We start from the raw sequence: 14,383 nt of genomic DNA, 5'->3' as shown, positions 1-14,383 counted from the left end.
CACTGACATCTGTGCTTTGCAGACATGTAGGATACTGAGAAACCCAGAAGCAAGGCACTTGTTCAAAGATCATGGAACTAAAGACAGTCAATTACATACCTAAAAATTTAATGTAGGGATCCTGAATCCCAATACATGATAAGTCTTCTCTGGGATGTAATACAGTCTGTTGTTAGCACAGCAGGGAAAGCAGTGCATTTGGTCCATGGAGGTAAGAGGGGAGCAGGTGGAGTCATTTCACTCAGTAAGAATGCAGGCATTTCCAATTTCACTACAGCTACTTCCAGTCAGAGCATTTAAGGAGAAAAAGCAATGCTAGAATTTTCTGGTATATGAAAATAGCTCACAGAACCCTGCAATTGCTATACTTTTTGGGGGGAGGAGGAAGAGTTAGAGAGTTCTCTAGTGCATAGTGGGGAAGCTACACTGTGATAGTCTAGGGTATGTAGAACATTTTTCTTTTGCTGTTTGTATGCCTGATGGTCAATTGGCCATCTCAAGAAGGTGCCCACAAAAGTCAGTTATAGAAAAATAACTCTGGTCACACTATTCAAGCATAGGGAAGAGTTTTGATAAATTTGTACCTCAGGTTCAGGGTAAAATGTGTACCTAAAGAGACTCTTGTCTTTTAACCAGGGTGCTTGATCAGTTCTGTGGCCAGTTTAATACTATTAATACTGACATGCATCTGTGATTTCACTGGTTTGCATATTCCCTTTATAGGAGGGAAACCCATCTATATCTGTCTGACCTGTGCTCTATTTTCCCATGGTCTCCCATATGTTTACCACAAAGGGTCTGATCAATGCTCTTCCTTATTTCCTTCCTTATTTCCTTCTGACACTTCAAAGACACAATGGATCACCTCTAGTATTACTCCTCAGTTTTGCCATTTGGAAATCTCTTCCAAATCATTTATTTCCCTGATTATATCCATAACTCCAGCTCATGTTTGAAGTTCTTTATTTATTAAACATTGCAACCCGCTAATTCAATTAGAGTACTTCAGTGTTGTCCTCACTGTGGTACTCATTTTTAATTTCTCAGAGGTTCAAGTGTTCCATCATGGCCGGTCATATAACTACAGAACATTGGTATTAGAAATGTGATCTTTGTTATGGGAGAAATTTGGGATAATTAAAGTGGCTTTGCAATTTCCTGAAAGCAATCCACTCTCTTCCTGTTTAATTTTGGGCCCAATACATTCACACACACACACACACACACACACACACACACACACACAAGCACAGATGGACAAGTTCTATAGGTTGTGCATCTGATTTCATATCTTTGCCAAGAAAACTTCAAATGGAGCCATGAAGAGTCAGAATAACATGCTTTATCAGTTGTATCAGTGACTTTTGTCACAGCCCTTTTGAGGTAACCAGTTGAGGTAGCCAGCCAAGTGGCACTATCTAGGGAAAGAGCACTGGAACTGGAGTAGGAGGACTTGTTTTCAAATCTGCCTCTATCACTTAACTTAGAAGATTTTCAGCAAGTCACGATTTCTTTGGACTTTAAGTCCTCAGTCCTCAGATGTAAAATGAAGGGCTAAGTCAGGCATGGGGAACTTGTGGCCTCAAGACCACATGTGGCCTTCTAGGTCCTTGGGTGCAGCCTTTGGACTGAGTCCAAGTTTGACAGGACAAATCCTTGGATTTGTTCTATGAAGTCTGGATGCAGTCAGTATCAGAAATTCTCAAAGTATGGTCAGGGAACACTGAAGGTCTCCAAGATGTGAAGGTCCATGAGGTCAAAACTATTTGCACAATGATATCTAGATTTTTAATTTCTAACACAGTAAATATTGATGGATATAACCCATATAAACAAAAGCTCTTTGAGGAGGAAGGAATTCCTTAATAACTTTAATAGTGTAAAGAGGTCAAGAACCCTTCAAGCTTGGTCTAGGTATCCTCTAGATTTTCTTCTAGTTCTAAATCTATGATCCTATAGATGCAGAAACTGATTTCTAGATAATTTTTATGGCTTACTCACAATCATACACTAGAGCTAGAACTTCAACTTGGATCGCCTACATCAAAATCTGACCAAGCACGGCTGGTTCTCTCTCCCCCTGCTTCCCTACGAGACTAAGGAGTCTAAGCTGGACCAACTCCAAATCCCATTCCCATGGCTTCCAGAAGCCTCTGTCTCCATAGTAAACAGCTAGGGCTAGTGAGTAACTACCCACTAGCTTCTGTGCTTGGTGCTAAGAGACAGGCTGTACCTTCCTCTAGGACAGATGCACCCTGAAAATACCCATTCCTACCCACTCTGAGGGTAAGAAAAAAGAATGGGAAATGACAAAGGTAGAGGCCACCCTAGTCTCATCTCAAAGAGGAGAGCGTCATATCTGCAAGGCAGAAACATGTATTTGAGGGCCTGCTCTTTAGTCGGGGAGAGATGGGCATGTAGAATGTTTCTGGTGATGTGATTTCCCCTAGTACCTGTTCCTTCTCTGGGCATCACAATCAGGGACAGGCTTGGCTCAGGTATGTGAGTCATCCTTTTTCCGTGATGAGATGTCTCTCTGAGGTATCAGTAAAACTGCACCACCCCCACCCCATCTTCTCCTTTACTCCCCCAGTGATATTTTTCTTCTCTTACTTCCCTGATATCTGTTTGGCAGTGTTTCATCAGAGGGCTTGAAATATGTATTGACATCTCCTTGAGGTATGGGGAATTTGGGCAAATGCACACATATGTGCACCCGCACAAAGTAGAGAGAGGCTGACAAAGACAGACAGACAGAGAGGGAGAAGAAGGTGTACGCCCAGAAAAGGTGACATCAAGAAGCAGGGTTTAAAACTTTAAAAAAAAAAAGAGATGCATACTTTATACAGGTACAAAGAAACAAAGCAACACCTATGGCTAGCAATACACAGACACATACACACACACACAGATCTTCCATCAAAATCTGCTCTGGAGCCACCTTATAAAAAAAGTTTCCTAATCCCCTATACCAGGGGATCTTACTGTATGTGTATATATATACACACTATGTATTATATATTTATACATATATATGTGTGTGTATATATATATAAAATATCACCATAGTTTCCCTATTATCCCTCACCTTCCCAGAGAGTCATCCGATATAACAAACAGTACTTTTTAAAGACAAAAGAACAGGAATAAATCAGTATAACTAGTCAATACATTGAAAAAGTCTGAAAATATACGCTTTGTGCCATATTTTTGGACTTCCTGCCACTCTCAAGGGGGTTGCATGGCATTCTTAACCTTTTGTGTGTGGTACGTACCCCTTGGTGAAGCCCTTCTCTTCTTAGAATCATGTTTTTAGATAACTAGTATTTGTGTGTATGTGTGAGTGTGTATGTGTGTGTGTGTGTGTGTATTTCCCCTTGATGGTGTGCTGTGGTGTGGATGGTGGTCTGGTGAGCACTGAGAGTCTCCAAGACTCTATCAGGGGGTTGATGAGGACAAACTATTGGCTATTGACTGAAACTGATTGTTAAATTTTCTGTGTGAACATTTACATGTACAAAATAAGCAAAACTATAAATCAGGACTTAACTTAGTGTCTAGAATTAAGAAAATGATGGAAAGAATATGAATAATGCCAATTAAATTTAAAAGTGTGTCCACACAGACTGTGTGGATTTTTTAAAGAGCTAATTGTTAAACATTTGCCAGCTTCCCCCATCAAATACAAGCTCTTTGAAGGATAGGATTGTTTGTCTTTGTCCTTGTAGCACCAGCCACTAACATAGTGCCTTGCACATAGCAGGCCCTCAAATTCAGCCTCAGACACTTGTGTAACCCTGGGCAAGTTATTTAATCTGTCTTGCCTCAGTTTCCTCACCTGCAAAAGAAGCTCTCTATCAGGGCTGTTGGGAGGATGAAACATGAGAGCAAATGCAAAGTGCTTTTCACATCTTAAAGTGTCATATGGATGCTGTCATTATTAGTGAACTAGAAACTATATACTACAGTGGGAGGAGCAACAGCTTTGGAACCAGTGAACTCAGGTTCAAGTCTTGGCTCTGAAGCAGACCACTTGTCTGACTGTGAGCAAGTAAGGATGCCAGGTAACAGTGGATAGAATGCTGAACTTAGAATCAGGATAAACTGAGTTCAAATCCTGTCTCAGACACTTATTAACTGGATGACTCTGAGCAAGTCACTTAACTGCTATCAGTCTCTGTAAAACAGGGATAATAACAGTACCTACCTGCAGAGTGCTGTGAGGATCGAATGAAAGATTATTTGTGAAAAGCTTAACGCAATGCCTAGCAGAGTGGGTGCTGTATCAATACTTTTGTTGGTCAGCTGTTTCAGCTGTGTCCGACTCTCTGTGACCCCACTTAAGAGTTTTTTTGACAAAGATACTGGGGAGGTTTTCCATTTTTTTCTCCAGCTCATTTTACAGATCAGGAAACTGCAGTAAACAGGGTTATGTGATTTGCCCAGAGTCACACAGCTAGTGAGTGTCTGTGGCTGGATTTGAACTCAGGAAGATGAGTCTTCCTGACTCCAGGCCTGGCCCTCTATCCACTGTACCACCTGGCTGTCTATATAAATGCTAGCTATTGTCATCATCATCAAAATCTTATAGGCACTGGACTGGGTGGCCCCAATGATTTTTGATCAGAGAAATAACATAATTAAAGTTCTTTTATAAACCTTAAAGCACTATAAATAGGCTAACTATTTATTATTACCAGAGACTTGGCTTCCTCATCTATACAATGACTAGACGATCTCTGTGCTTCCTTCTCCCTTTAGTCTGTGACTCTATCACTGATGGATGCTGAAACCTCCACCAACAAAAAGGAACCTCCTTGGAGCAAGGGACTATTTTTCCTTTTCTTTGCACCTCCTGCACACAGAAGGAGCTTAATCAATGCTTACTGAATTGAACTGAAAGCAGGGTGACCTAAAACCATGCAAAGTGACAGACGCACAGTAGTATCCTCACAAAGAGGACACATGTGCACACATATTCTTGGCTCATTTCTGCAATGTCATTTTTTTCTCCTTGCTCCCCACTGTCACTATCCTACCTTTCCCCCAAATCCTGCAGTCATAGATTTGACACCTTCTAGCCTTTAGAATTTGAGAGTCTGAGTCCCAGGATCCACTCAGGTCAAATGGAAAGGAAATAATACTGTGAGAATCTTTCCTGAGCTCCATTCTGGAAGACCTTCTGGGCCCAGGCTCCATTTGGCCTAGAGCATAAGATAAGGTTCAAAACATTTCACCCATTTGCCAAGGCTTTCTTGGTAAATCCCAGACTATGCAGAGAGCAGTAACTGGTCACTTGGTGTGATGGTGCTCAACAGTGGTCCAACAGAGTCAGGAGAGATCAGCTTCAGTATGTTAAAGAGATAGGTTAGAAAAGTTCTACAGCCTTGACCTTCCTGGGCTAGTCAGCCACTCAGGAGGAAAGTTTCCTAGGTCCAGAGGCAACAAATCATAGTTTGTTGAGTTGCGGACTCTCCCAAAATAATCTGTCTCAGCACAAAGTACAGGCTTGCTATCTCGATTTAACTCCTTGGGTACCAGCAGCCAAAACCCTGCCTAGGAAATCTAAGTCTTGCCTGGAATACAAGTCATTTTATGGTGAAGACTAGGAAAAAGAATTTAAGAGGTGAGAGGGTAAAGGAATGAAATGGTGGTATGGGTACACACATGTGTGCACATTCACACAAATGTGCACGCATGAACATGCAAGGCCATAACCTTATGGGATCCTAGATTAAGAACTGGAAAGGCCATCCAAAAATTAGAGGCCATCAAATCTCACTCTCCCTCACTTTACAAATGAGGAAGCTGAGGCCAAGATACAGCAAGGGATTTGCCCAGATTTGTGCAGCTACTAAGTTTCTAAAAAGAATTTTATCTCTGATCTTCTTGACAAAAAAGAAAGGGAAGAGAGGAAGAAGAAGAGAAAGGGAAGGGAGGAAGAAAGAAAGAAAATCAAAATGCTTATGCTTCACATAAGGAAGAACCCAGAGTGACTTCACTTCATCCCAGTTCTTTCAGTGAACACTGCATAGTTAATATTTCAACATCTAATTAACTAAATTGTGTGATGGGAAAGAAAAGGCAGGGATGGTCAATACCAGCTGAGGCTCATAGCCCAGGTTCATGAGAAAGGGTCCCTTGATCCTTGGAGGAACAATTTTCTTCTACATTGTTCTTGCTTAACACATGGTTCCTTGACCTAGTCTGACTAACTGAATGGAATTCCTAATCTTGCATCTCTTGGCATGTTCTGGTAAAGAATTTGGCATCACCTTGGTAAGACTCCAGTGCTTCGCCCTCCTTGTTTTCTTTTAGTTATACTTCCCACACCCTTCTGTTCTTGATGGCATCTTGACTGGACCTGGGCTTGAGCTCCAAACACCCTGACTTCCCCTTAGCTTCCATCACTGGTCAGCTGAGTTGGGGGAGATTAGGCACTAAGGGAGAAGTTGAATGGTTCATGGGCAAAGTCATAATGGGGGTCAGAGTGGGCTCCCTGTAGAGTGTATGTACTCTGACAATTATTGACCTGGGGGGAAAACTTGGACCATGCTGACTGCTGAGCCTCTTTTGAGAGAAAACTATGTTAAGATTTTCATAGAGATCAGCAACTGTCATTTTAAAGAGTCCCTTAAAGAGTTCCATTCCCTAATTCAGAAACATTGGCCCACAGAGCAGATCTCAAAAGAACCTGAGGTCATCAGTGATCTATGTTCTTCTCAAGTGACTTCATAACATTAAAAAAAATCTGCTCCCATAATTTATCAGAGATGGGCAGGGAACAGATAGTATCTGGCCTAGCTAGAGGGCAGGAAACTGTTGCCCAAGGACATCTGCCAGGCTGAAGGCTAGATCTCAGGAGCCCTGGTTCCCATAGCAGAAATCGACCCTCTAGACCCAGTTACAGGTCACAAGGGCCTCAGCTGGGTGGTCACAATGGGTTCCAGTGTGACTGGAAGCTGGGGGCCTGAGGAGCCCCACATCAACAGAAGATGTCATCGGAGATTCTGGGGAGGGTGGGGCCAGCATCAACTTCCCAGGCATAATGCACAAGCCTTGTGGGTGGCATAATGTGGTATTCATCTCCCCCACTGTGGAGAGGGGCAACCAGGCTGGAACAATTCGGACTCTGTCAGGCAGTTCAGGCTCTCAGCCTCCCTAATGAAGATGAATGAGAGGGGAGGGGTTGCCCCCTTGCTTCGACTGCTGCTGCCACAGACACTCTCTGGAGTCTATGTATAAATATTCATGGCCTGGAGAGACAGTACCCTGGGAAGGCACACTGCTTTGAACTCAGTCATAGGTCTGAAGATGGACCTTGGACATCACCATGACCAACTCCCTCATTTTACAGATGAGGGAACTGAGGCCCAGAAAAGAGACCTAACTTTGCCCAAGGTCATATAGCTAGTTATTAGAAAAGACAGGATTAGGATTCACATCAAATCAGGGTTATTTTTATACCACCACATTGAAAAAATTATACAGTTTAGAGCTGGGAGGAACCTTAGGGGTCCTCTAATACAAGGGAAGCAAAAATTTCATAGAGGAAAAAACAATAATGTGGTAGACAAAGCGCTGGAATTGGAGTTATGAAAACGTGAGTTCACTTTTTATCTGTGTGACCTGCTAACACCTCTCTGCCTCAGTTTCTCCATCTGTAAGATAAGGGGTTTTACTTGATGGACTCCAAGGTCCCTTTCAGCTCTAAATTTACAATCTTGTGAAAGACCTACAAAGCTTAAGTGATATGTTCAAGGTTACATAGGTAGGAAGTCTCAGAATCAAAATTCAAACCGAATCCTCAGACACTAAATCCAGGGAGTTTTCCTCAACACCCAGCTGGGAGCAGAGGAATCATGGTGACCACAGCCCATTTCACTCTAGACTGAGTATTTTGTGCAGGCAGGGAAGGAGGAGGAAAGGTGGAGTCAATGCTGCTTTCTCTTTTGCAACTGCTAATCTTTTCCCCATTTTAGCATTCAGGTACATCAATGCTTGGAAAAAGAGGTTTCTTGGAAGCCAGTTCACCTTCTTTTACTAAGCCTGAATTCAGGGCTACCTATACAATCCATCTGAGAATTCAGTTGAGTTCCAGGTGATGGTACAACTTAGAGACCCAGAGCCTACTCAGCATTCCGTTTCAACATTCCACAGCTGCTGCTCCAAGTTGAGTATCATGGCGTTTGCTTGGTGGGAAGCTAAGAAACTATCTCCTAAAGTGGCTGACCAATTAAAAAGGCCACAGGAGGCCCGCCCATATAGTGGCATGTGCACCGACCCACACTTCTGATGATCTCTTCAATGGGCTCCCTCTCAGCACTTACCATATGATCATCCCAGATCATCCTGTGTTCCCGGAAATAGTCTTGATGGTAAAAAGGTGCATATAAAGGACAGAGAGCCAATACCAGGAACCAAGAACCAGGAGTGCAGTGTTACAAGCAGGGGCCTGTTGGAGTCAGCTCTCAAGGCTCTAATTTTCAGTGCAAGCATTTATACTTCAGAAATCAGCAAACATTATGGACCAGAGTTTGAGTTATTCTTTTGCTGATTATCTAGGATTAAGGAAGTAACTAAGAAAATCTTGATAATGAAGATAAAAATTAAAAGTGTGTCTTAAGTCAATTTTTTTCTGGGTAGGCAGCTGGTTGGTAAACATTTATCAGCATATCTTTGAACAAGGATCTCACTTTCCATGAAATATAAATTTGGAAGATAAAGGAATTGACTCTGAATCCAGAATGCTCTTATTTATTTTTTTTTGTTTTATTGTTGCCTTTTTTTGATGCCACCTTTTTATCAATTTTATTTTTACAGATTATTTTATTGATATCTGTTTTCATTTCCTCATGACCCTTGCCCCCACTGAAGGCTCATTTCTAAGTGTTAAGCAAATCAACAGAGATCAAATACACAAAATTTCACATCCACAATACCTCAATTTTTTACTGTTTCATCTGATTTCCAAAACCCAATTTTCATATAATCATTTTTATTGATTCTCTTTGTTTTTACTTTACTTTTATTTCCAAATATATCCCTCAAACTCCTCACCCATCCCTTAACCACTGAACCTTCTGGAAAAAAAAGAATTCTCAAAGTCAACAACACTGACTAAATTTGACAGTATATGCAGTATTCTATACCCACAGTCCCTCATTTTGCAATGGAGTGACATCACCATCGTCTTTAAATGAAAGGGTAATTTTTAGACTTGCCTATCAGATGACCATTATAAAGCACTGAGGTCTTCCTCTCCTTCCCACTCCACCTACTTGTTCATAAATTACACATTTTGAATTGTAGATAAAAAACCAAATAATAAAATCTATTCTGCTTCCAACTTGTCCTTCATCAGTGTCATTGACTAGAAAGCAAGAACTTATCTGCAAACTAATTTCATATCCTTCCCCCCATTCCATCTCAAAAGCAAGAGGAACTTAGAAGGATATGCTCCAAATGAATTTTAAAAGAGCCAAACCTCTTAAAAAGAATCAGCAACATCAATGGAGTCTTTGGGTTGTCTTACCTGTCTTTCTGACATGATGTAGAGCTGCTCATGGTCCATGGAGAAGGCCATGTCCCTGAGAACTGGCCCAGGATCCACCACCTGCACTGTCTCATACTGTAGGGCATTCCCCCGGGGTCCATCCACACGGATCTGAAGAGAAAAGGAGATACGTCAATAATGTCTTGGCTCAATCAAGAAATGAGATCTTCAGAGCATTGCTGGCCACCCAGAAGGTCAGTCTAACAAAAAATAGGGCCAGAGTGAGCTCTACCTATAATGTGCCATGGGATTATTTTTAACAGTAATAATAATATAACAACAGTAATGTCATGTAGCACTTTACATGGCAAAATGGTTAGAGCACTGGACCTGGAGTGAGAAAGTCCTGGGTTTGAATTGACTCAGAGGATAAGTAGCTATGTGACTCTGGGCAATCTCCCTTAGTCTGGTTTTCCTTATCTCTAAAATGAGGATTGTAAGAATGAACATCTACTTCGAAAAGTTGTTGCTAAGTACAAATGAGGTACTCCACTTTATCTTGAGTGAACTGGGGGAAGGAAGGAAGGAAGGAAGAAAGGAAGGAAGGAAGGAAGGAAGGAAGGAAGGAAGGAAGGAAGGAAGGAAGGAAGGAAGGAAGGAAGGAAGGAAGGAAGGAAGGAAAGGAGGGAGGGAGGGAGGAAGGAAGGAAGGAAGGAAAGGAGGGAGGGAGGAAGCCTTGAACATGATAGTGAATCAAAAAATATTTCTGGATTGTCATATAAACCAGATTTTTCTCAGATAAGGACTAAAATGTTAAAATTCATAGCTCTAGGCCATTCTGGAGTGTATGCTACTTTTCAGATAGTATCTAGATGAGTGTAATGGCTATAATTTGGACCCTCCTGGCTCTCAGTGAATTTAGAGTGAATGTCAATGGCAGCTGTTTCTCTTTGGAACAGCAATCCTGAGGGTCTTCCCCTCTCAGTTTGATTGTTTTGTTTTTAATTAAAGGGGCCAACCCTTAACTCATTTCTTAAAGAGGTGAGGCCTATTCCCTGAATGGGCATTACCTCACTTTAAGTGAGTACCTGAAAAGGCCTTAGCCTAAAAGGGCAAGGGTCTCCCACTGCATCCTAGACCATCTCCAGTCATCCTGATAAATATCTAGTCACTGGATCCAGATGGCTCTAGATGATAAAGTGAGGCTGGTGACCTGTACAGCCCTCCCTCACTCAAATCAAAGTCAACTACAAGTCATGTCATCATTTCCCTGATGTCATGGTCCTCTTAGAAAGCGAAGGACAAAAACAATATAAATGTTAGTTTTCATGGCTACTATTATCACATTTCATCCTTAAAATCCTGTGAGGTAGATAGTACAGATATTTTCATACCTATTTTGCAGATAAAGAAACAATAAACATTAAATGGGCTTGCCCAAGGTTACCCAGGCCCTGGTGAGTGGTGAAACTGGGATTCAAATTCAGATCTTTTGGCTATAAAACCAGTTTCTGTCTTCATATGACAACTTGACACTTCAAGTGAATTGTGGAGTCAAGGAACAAAACTGAGGTAAATAACCCCCCACCCACCCCTACTCCCCACAAGACCTCATGTTGGAAAAGAAATAAGAAATAGGAAGGGTTTCTTCCAGGTGCTACTGATATCTCTATGTGTAACCTTGATCCTAATTCTCTCCTATCTTCCCCAGAAGACTGTCTAATTGACAGTTTCTCTCTAGCTGCTGGTTTCTTCTCTGCTGCCTACAAACATACCTGCCTCCCTCGTCCTTAAAAAAGAAAACACTAAAACCCCTCCTTAGGTTCCACCACCATTCTTCCCTCTCCTCTTTTACAGCCAAGCTCCTGGAAAGGGCCACCTAAACTCACTCTGGCCTCAAAACTCAACTGAAGCCATTCCCTCCAAAGTTACCAATGGTCTCTTAATTGCCAGTTTTAATCTTCATCCTCATCCTTGTCAAACTCTTTATAACATCTGATATTTTCAACTACACTCTCCTCCTGTGTGCTTTAATCTGGAAACTTTCTCCTCTCTGGCTTTTTGGGATACTGCTCTCTCTAAGTTCTTAGCTTACATGTATTACCACCTCTCACTCTGCAGATTTATCAAATCTTCTAGAGCTCTGTTCTGAGTCCTGGTCTCTCTTTTCCCTCTTCTCCTTCACATGGTGAACTCATCAGTTTCCATGGGTTCAAATACTATCTCCAAGCAGATGATTCCCAGGTCCACATCTGAGTCAGTGGGTCAGTTGGTCAGTTCCCTGCCCATTAGACCCCTAAGCTCTAGTTGGGGATTACCAACTGCTACTTGGACAATTCAAACTGCCTATCCAGAAGGCATCTTAAACTCAACAGGTCCAAAATAAAGTTTATTATCATAGTGCAGTGGATAGAACATCAGTGCAGGAGTCAAGAGGGCCTGAGTTCAAATCTCACCTCAGATACTTGACACTCACTAGCTGTGTGACCTTGAGCAAGTTACTTAACCCCAATTGCCTCATCCTGGGTAATCTCCAGTCATCCTGATGAATATCTGGTCACTGGATTCAGATGGCTCTGGAGGAGAAGTGAGGCTGGTGACCTGTACAGCCCTCCCTCACTCAAAACAAAGTCAAGTGCAAGTCATGTCATTATTTCTCTGATGGCATGGCCTTCTTTGGCAATGAAGGACGAACATACACTCCTCTTCTAAACTGTTAGGATCTACTCTTCTTATAACTCTGGCTTGAAACCTCAGTGTCATTCTTGATTCCTCTTCTTCACTCACCCACTAATCCAATGAATTCCTAATTAAGTCCCTGATCACTCTCTCCTGGATTACTGTGATAACATCCCATTTGTTCTCCCTGTCTTAAGCCTCTTCCCACTCTACACCATCCTCCACACAGTTATCAATCTGGTTTTCTTTAAGTGCAAGTCTAAGCATGTTAATCCTCCCCTCCCCCCACTCAATAAACTCTTGTGTTTCTTGAGGGTAGGGGCATGAAAGTTCAAGTAACTGAAGGATGACACAAATCTAAAGTTACATCCTTGAATTGTAGTCAGTGCATTTGGTATCAGAACAATTTCAGTTGCATGGTTGGAAACCATCCACTACATAGGTTTCTTCACTGAAGTGATTCAGCATTGACCAGCCACTTTTTTGGCTAGTAAAAGTAGTTCCCTATAACACAGATCTACACCTGGGTTCAGATGTTTCAGGATCAGATCAGAGAGATGTATTAAGTGGGATCTGGAGTTATTTACTCAGAGGCCAGTGAAGATGGAGAGGGAAAAGTATAGGGAAAAGTCAGCTCCAGGTTTGACTCAATCTTCAAGGTTCAGAGGACAAGAGGGGAAAAAAAGAATTAGTTTCAAGTTATCCCCAAGAGGAGCCATATTTAAAAGAGCTAGGAGATCTTTGAGGGGACTTAGAACTAACCTGCTTATCAAGGCTTCTCTGGTTTAAGAATTATTTTGAGCAAACTGAGGTCTTCCCAGGCTATGCCTCTATGCACATTTGACCTAACCTTTTCCATAAAGAACTCCATTGACTTGGACATTTATCATCAAGTACCCTAAATGTAACTGGCTTGAAATGATGGTAGTTAGAGAATCATAGGTTTATTGATTTAAAGATATAAAGGATCCCAGAGCATTCTAACCAAGAATAAGCAGGAAGGAAAAGAGGTTGTCCCATACTGGATTCTGAACCTGGGGTCATTATTATTTATCACATTCTTGCATTCCATACATGGAATTAACTACCCCCTGTAATGTTTCATTTAATATCATGTGTTCTCAGAACAATCAATATGTTAGATGGGGTATCTGACTCTTTGTAATTCCAGGGGCTTACTGCTATCTTGCCTTAAGTATCTGAGTACAACCCGTGAGCTTCGGTGGGAAAGCTAAGCATGAGCAATCCTCTTCTTGGCTCTCCTCATTTATCATAAAAAATAAACAGAGAATAAAAGGAAGAGAGACATGGTCAGCCTTGATCCAATCTCCCTCTTGCCATCAGGGTTCCTGATGACCTCCTTCTTCAACACACTTCCCCATTCCACAAGGAACTCAGCCTGGCCAGGGCTTTCTTAATCTGAATGAAAATGAGAGTTTGTGCAAAACCAATTGGGATTACCACCCAAGTCTGACCGTGCACTGATGGCCTTGGCCTCTGGCCCAGCCAGACTGCATCTCCAGATTTGAGGCCTGGAGCCATGACGTCAGAATGATATTGAGAGGTCTGGCCTCCATCCAGCCAGCTCCAGGCCTTCAGGCCAAAGCCTCCTTCCCCCGGGGAATACTTCCGGAACTAAACCCCATCAGATGTCCCTTGCTCTGATCCCCAAGGTAAATTACATTTCATGCCCAAATATTGCTATTTAGCTTTTGGTCCCAGCACCTTTCCTCCTTAGGGGTGAGGTTGATCCACTTGAAATAGATGGACACCTAAAAGCACCGAGGTTCATGGACCAAATTTTCACATGAAATGCCTAGAGAAGCTGGGTTGGGCAAGCCACTAATCTGGCACATGGGGGAATACATTTAGCTTTTTCCTAAACATATGGTTCCAGAACTGGAAAAGAGCCCATTTTATGTTAGCGTGGTCACTAGAAGAACCCAAAAGAGCCAAAGAAAGGGACAAGAACAGATGCTATTGCTCTTCAGGAATTGTGCTGCTGTTTCCAACACAAGAAGGCATTCAGGGAGAATGGCAGGGTATGTGGACTGTCTTAGTGGAGCAGCACTGGAAGAAGAACTGACCCTGACCCTAGCTAGCATTTGGAGAAGAGCAAGACTAACGCTATATGGAGTGTGGGTAATCCTGTGCTTTCCTTCCAGTTCGTGTTGTGTATAGCCCCTTCAGCCCACTGAGACAGTAGTA

General features: G+C 42.1%; 1 protein-coding gene across 1 annotated transcript in view; it reads right to left on the bottom strand.

The window, feature by feature from the left end:
• The window catches only part of PLXNA4 (plexin A4), a 564,470-nt gene that overhangs the window by 240,002 nt on the left and 310,085 nt on the right, over nt 1-14,383 (bottom strand). The window contains exon 3 of the mRNA XM_072652713.1: nt 9,536-9,667. Within this exon, the coding sequence (XP_072508814.1) occupies nt 9,536-9,667 (132 nt within the window). The remainder of the gene's footprint in view (nt 1-9,535; nt 9,668-14,383) is intronic.

The sequence above is a fragment of the Notamacropus eugenii genome, chromosome 3, assembly GCF_028372415.1.
Source record: "Notamacropus eugenii isolate mMacEug1 chromosome 3, mMacEug1.pri_v2, whole genome shotgun sequence".
Lineage (NCBI taxonomy): Eukaryota > Metazoa > Chordata > Mammalia > Diprotodontia > Macropodidae > Notamacropus > Notamacropus eugenii.
Note: the sequence above shows the minus strand (reverse complement) of the source record. Positions and strands in the feature narration are given on the sequence as shown.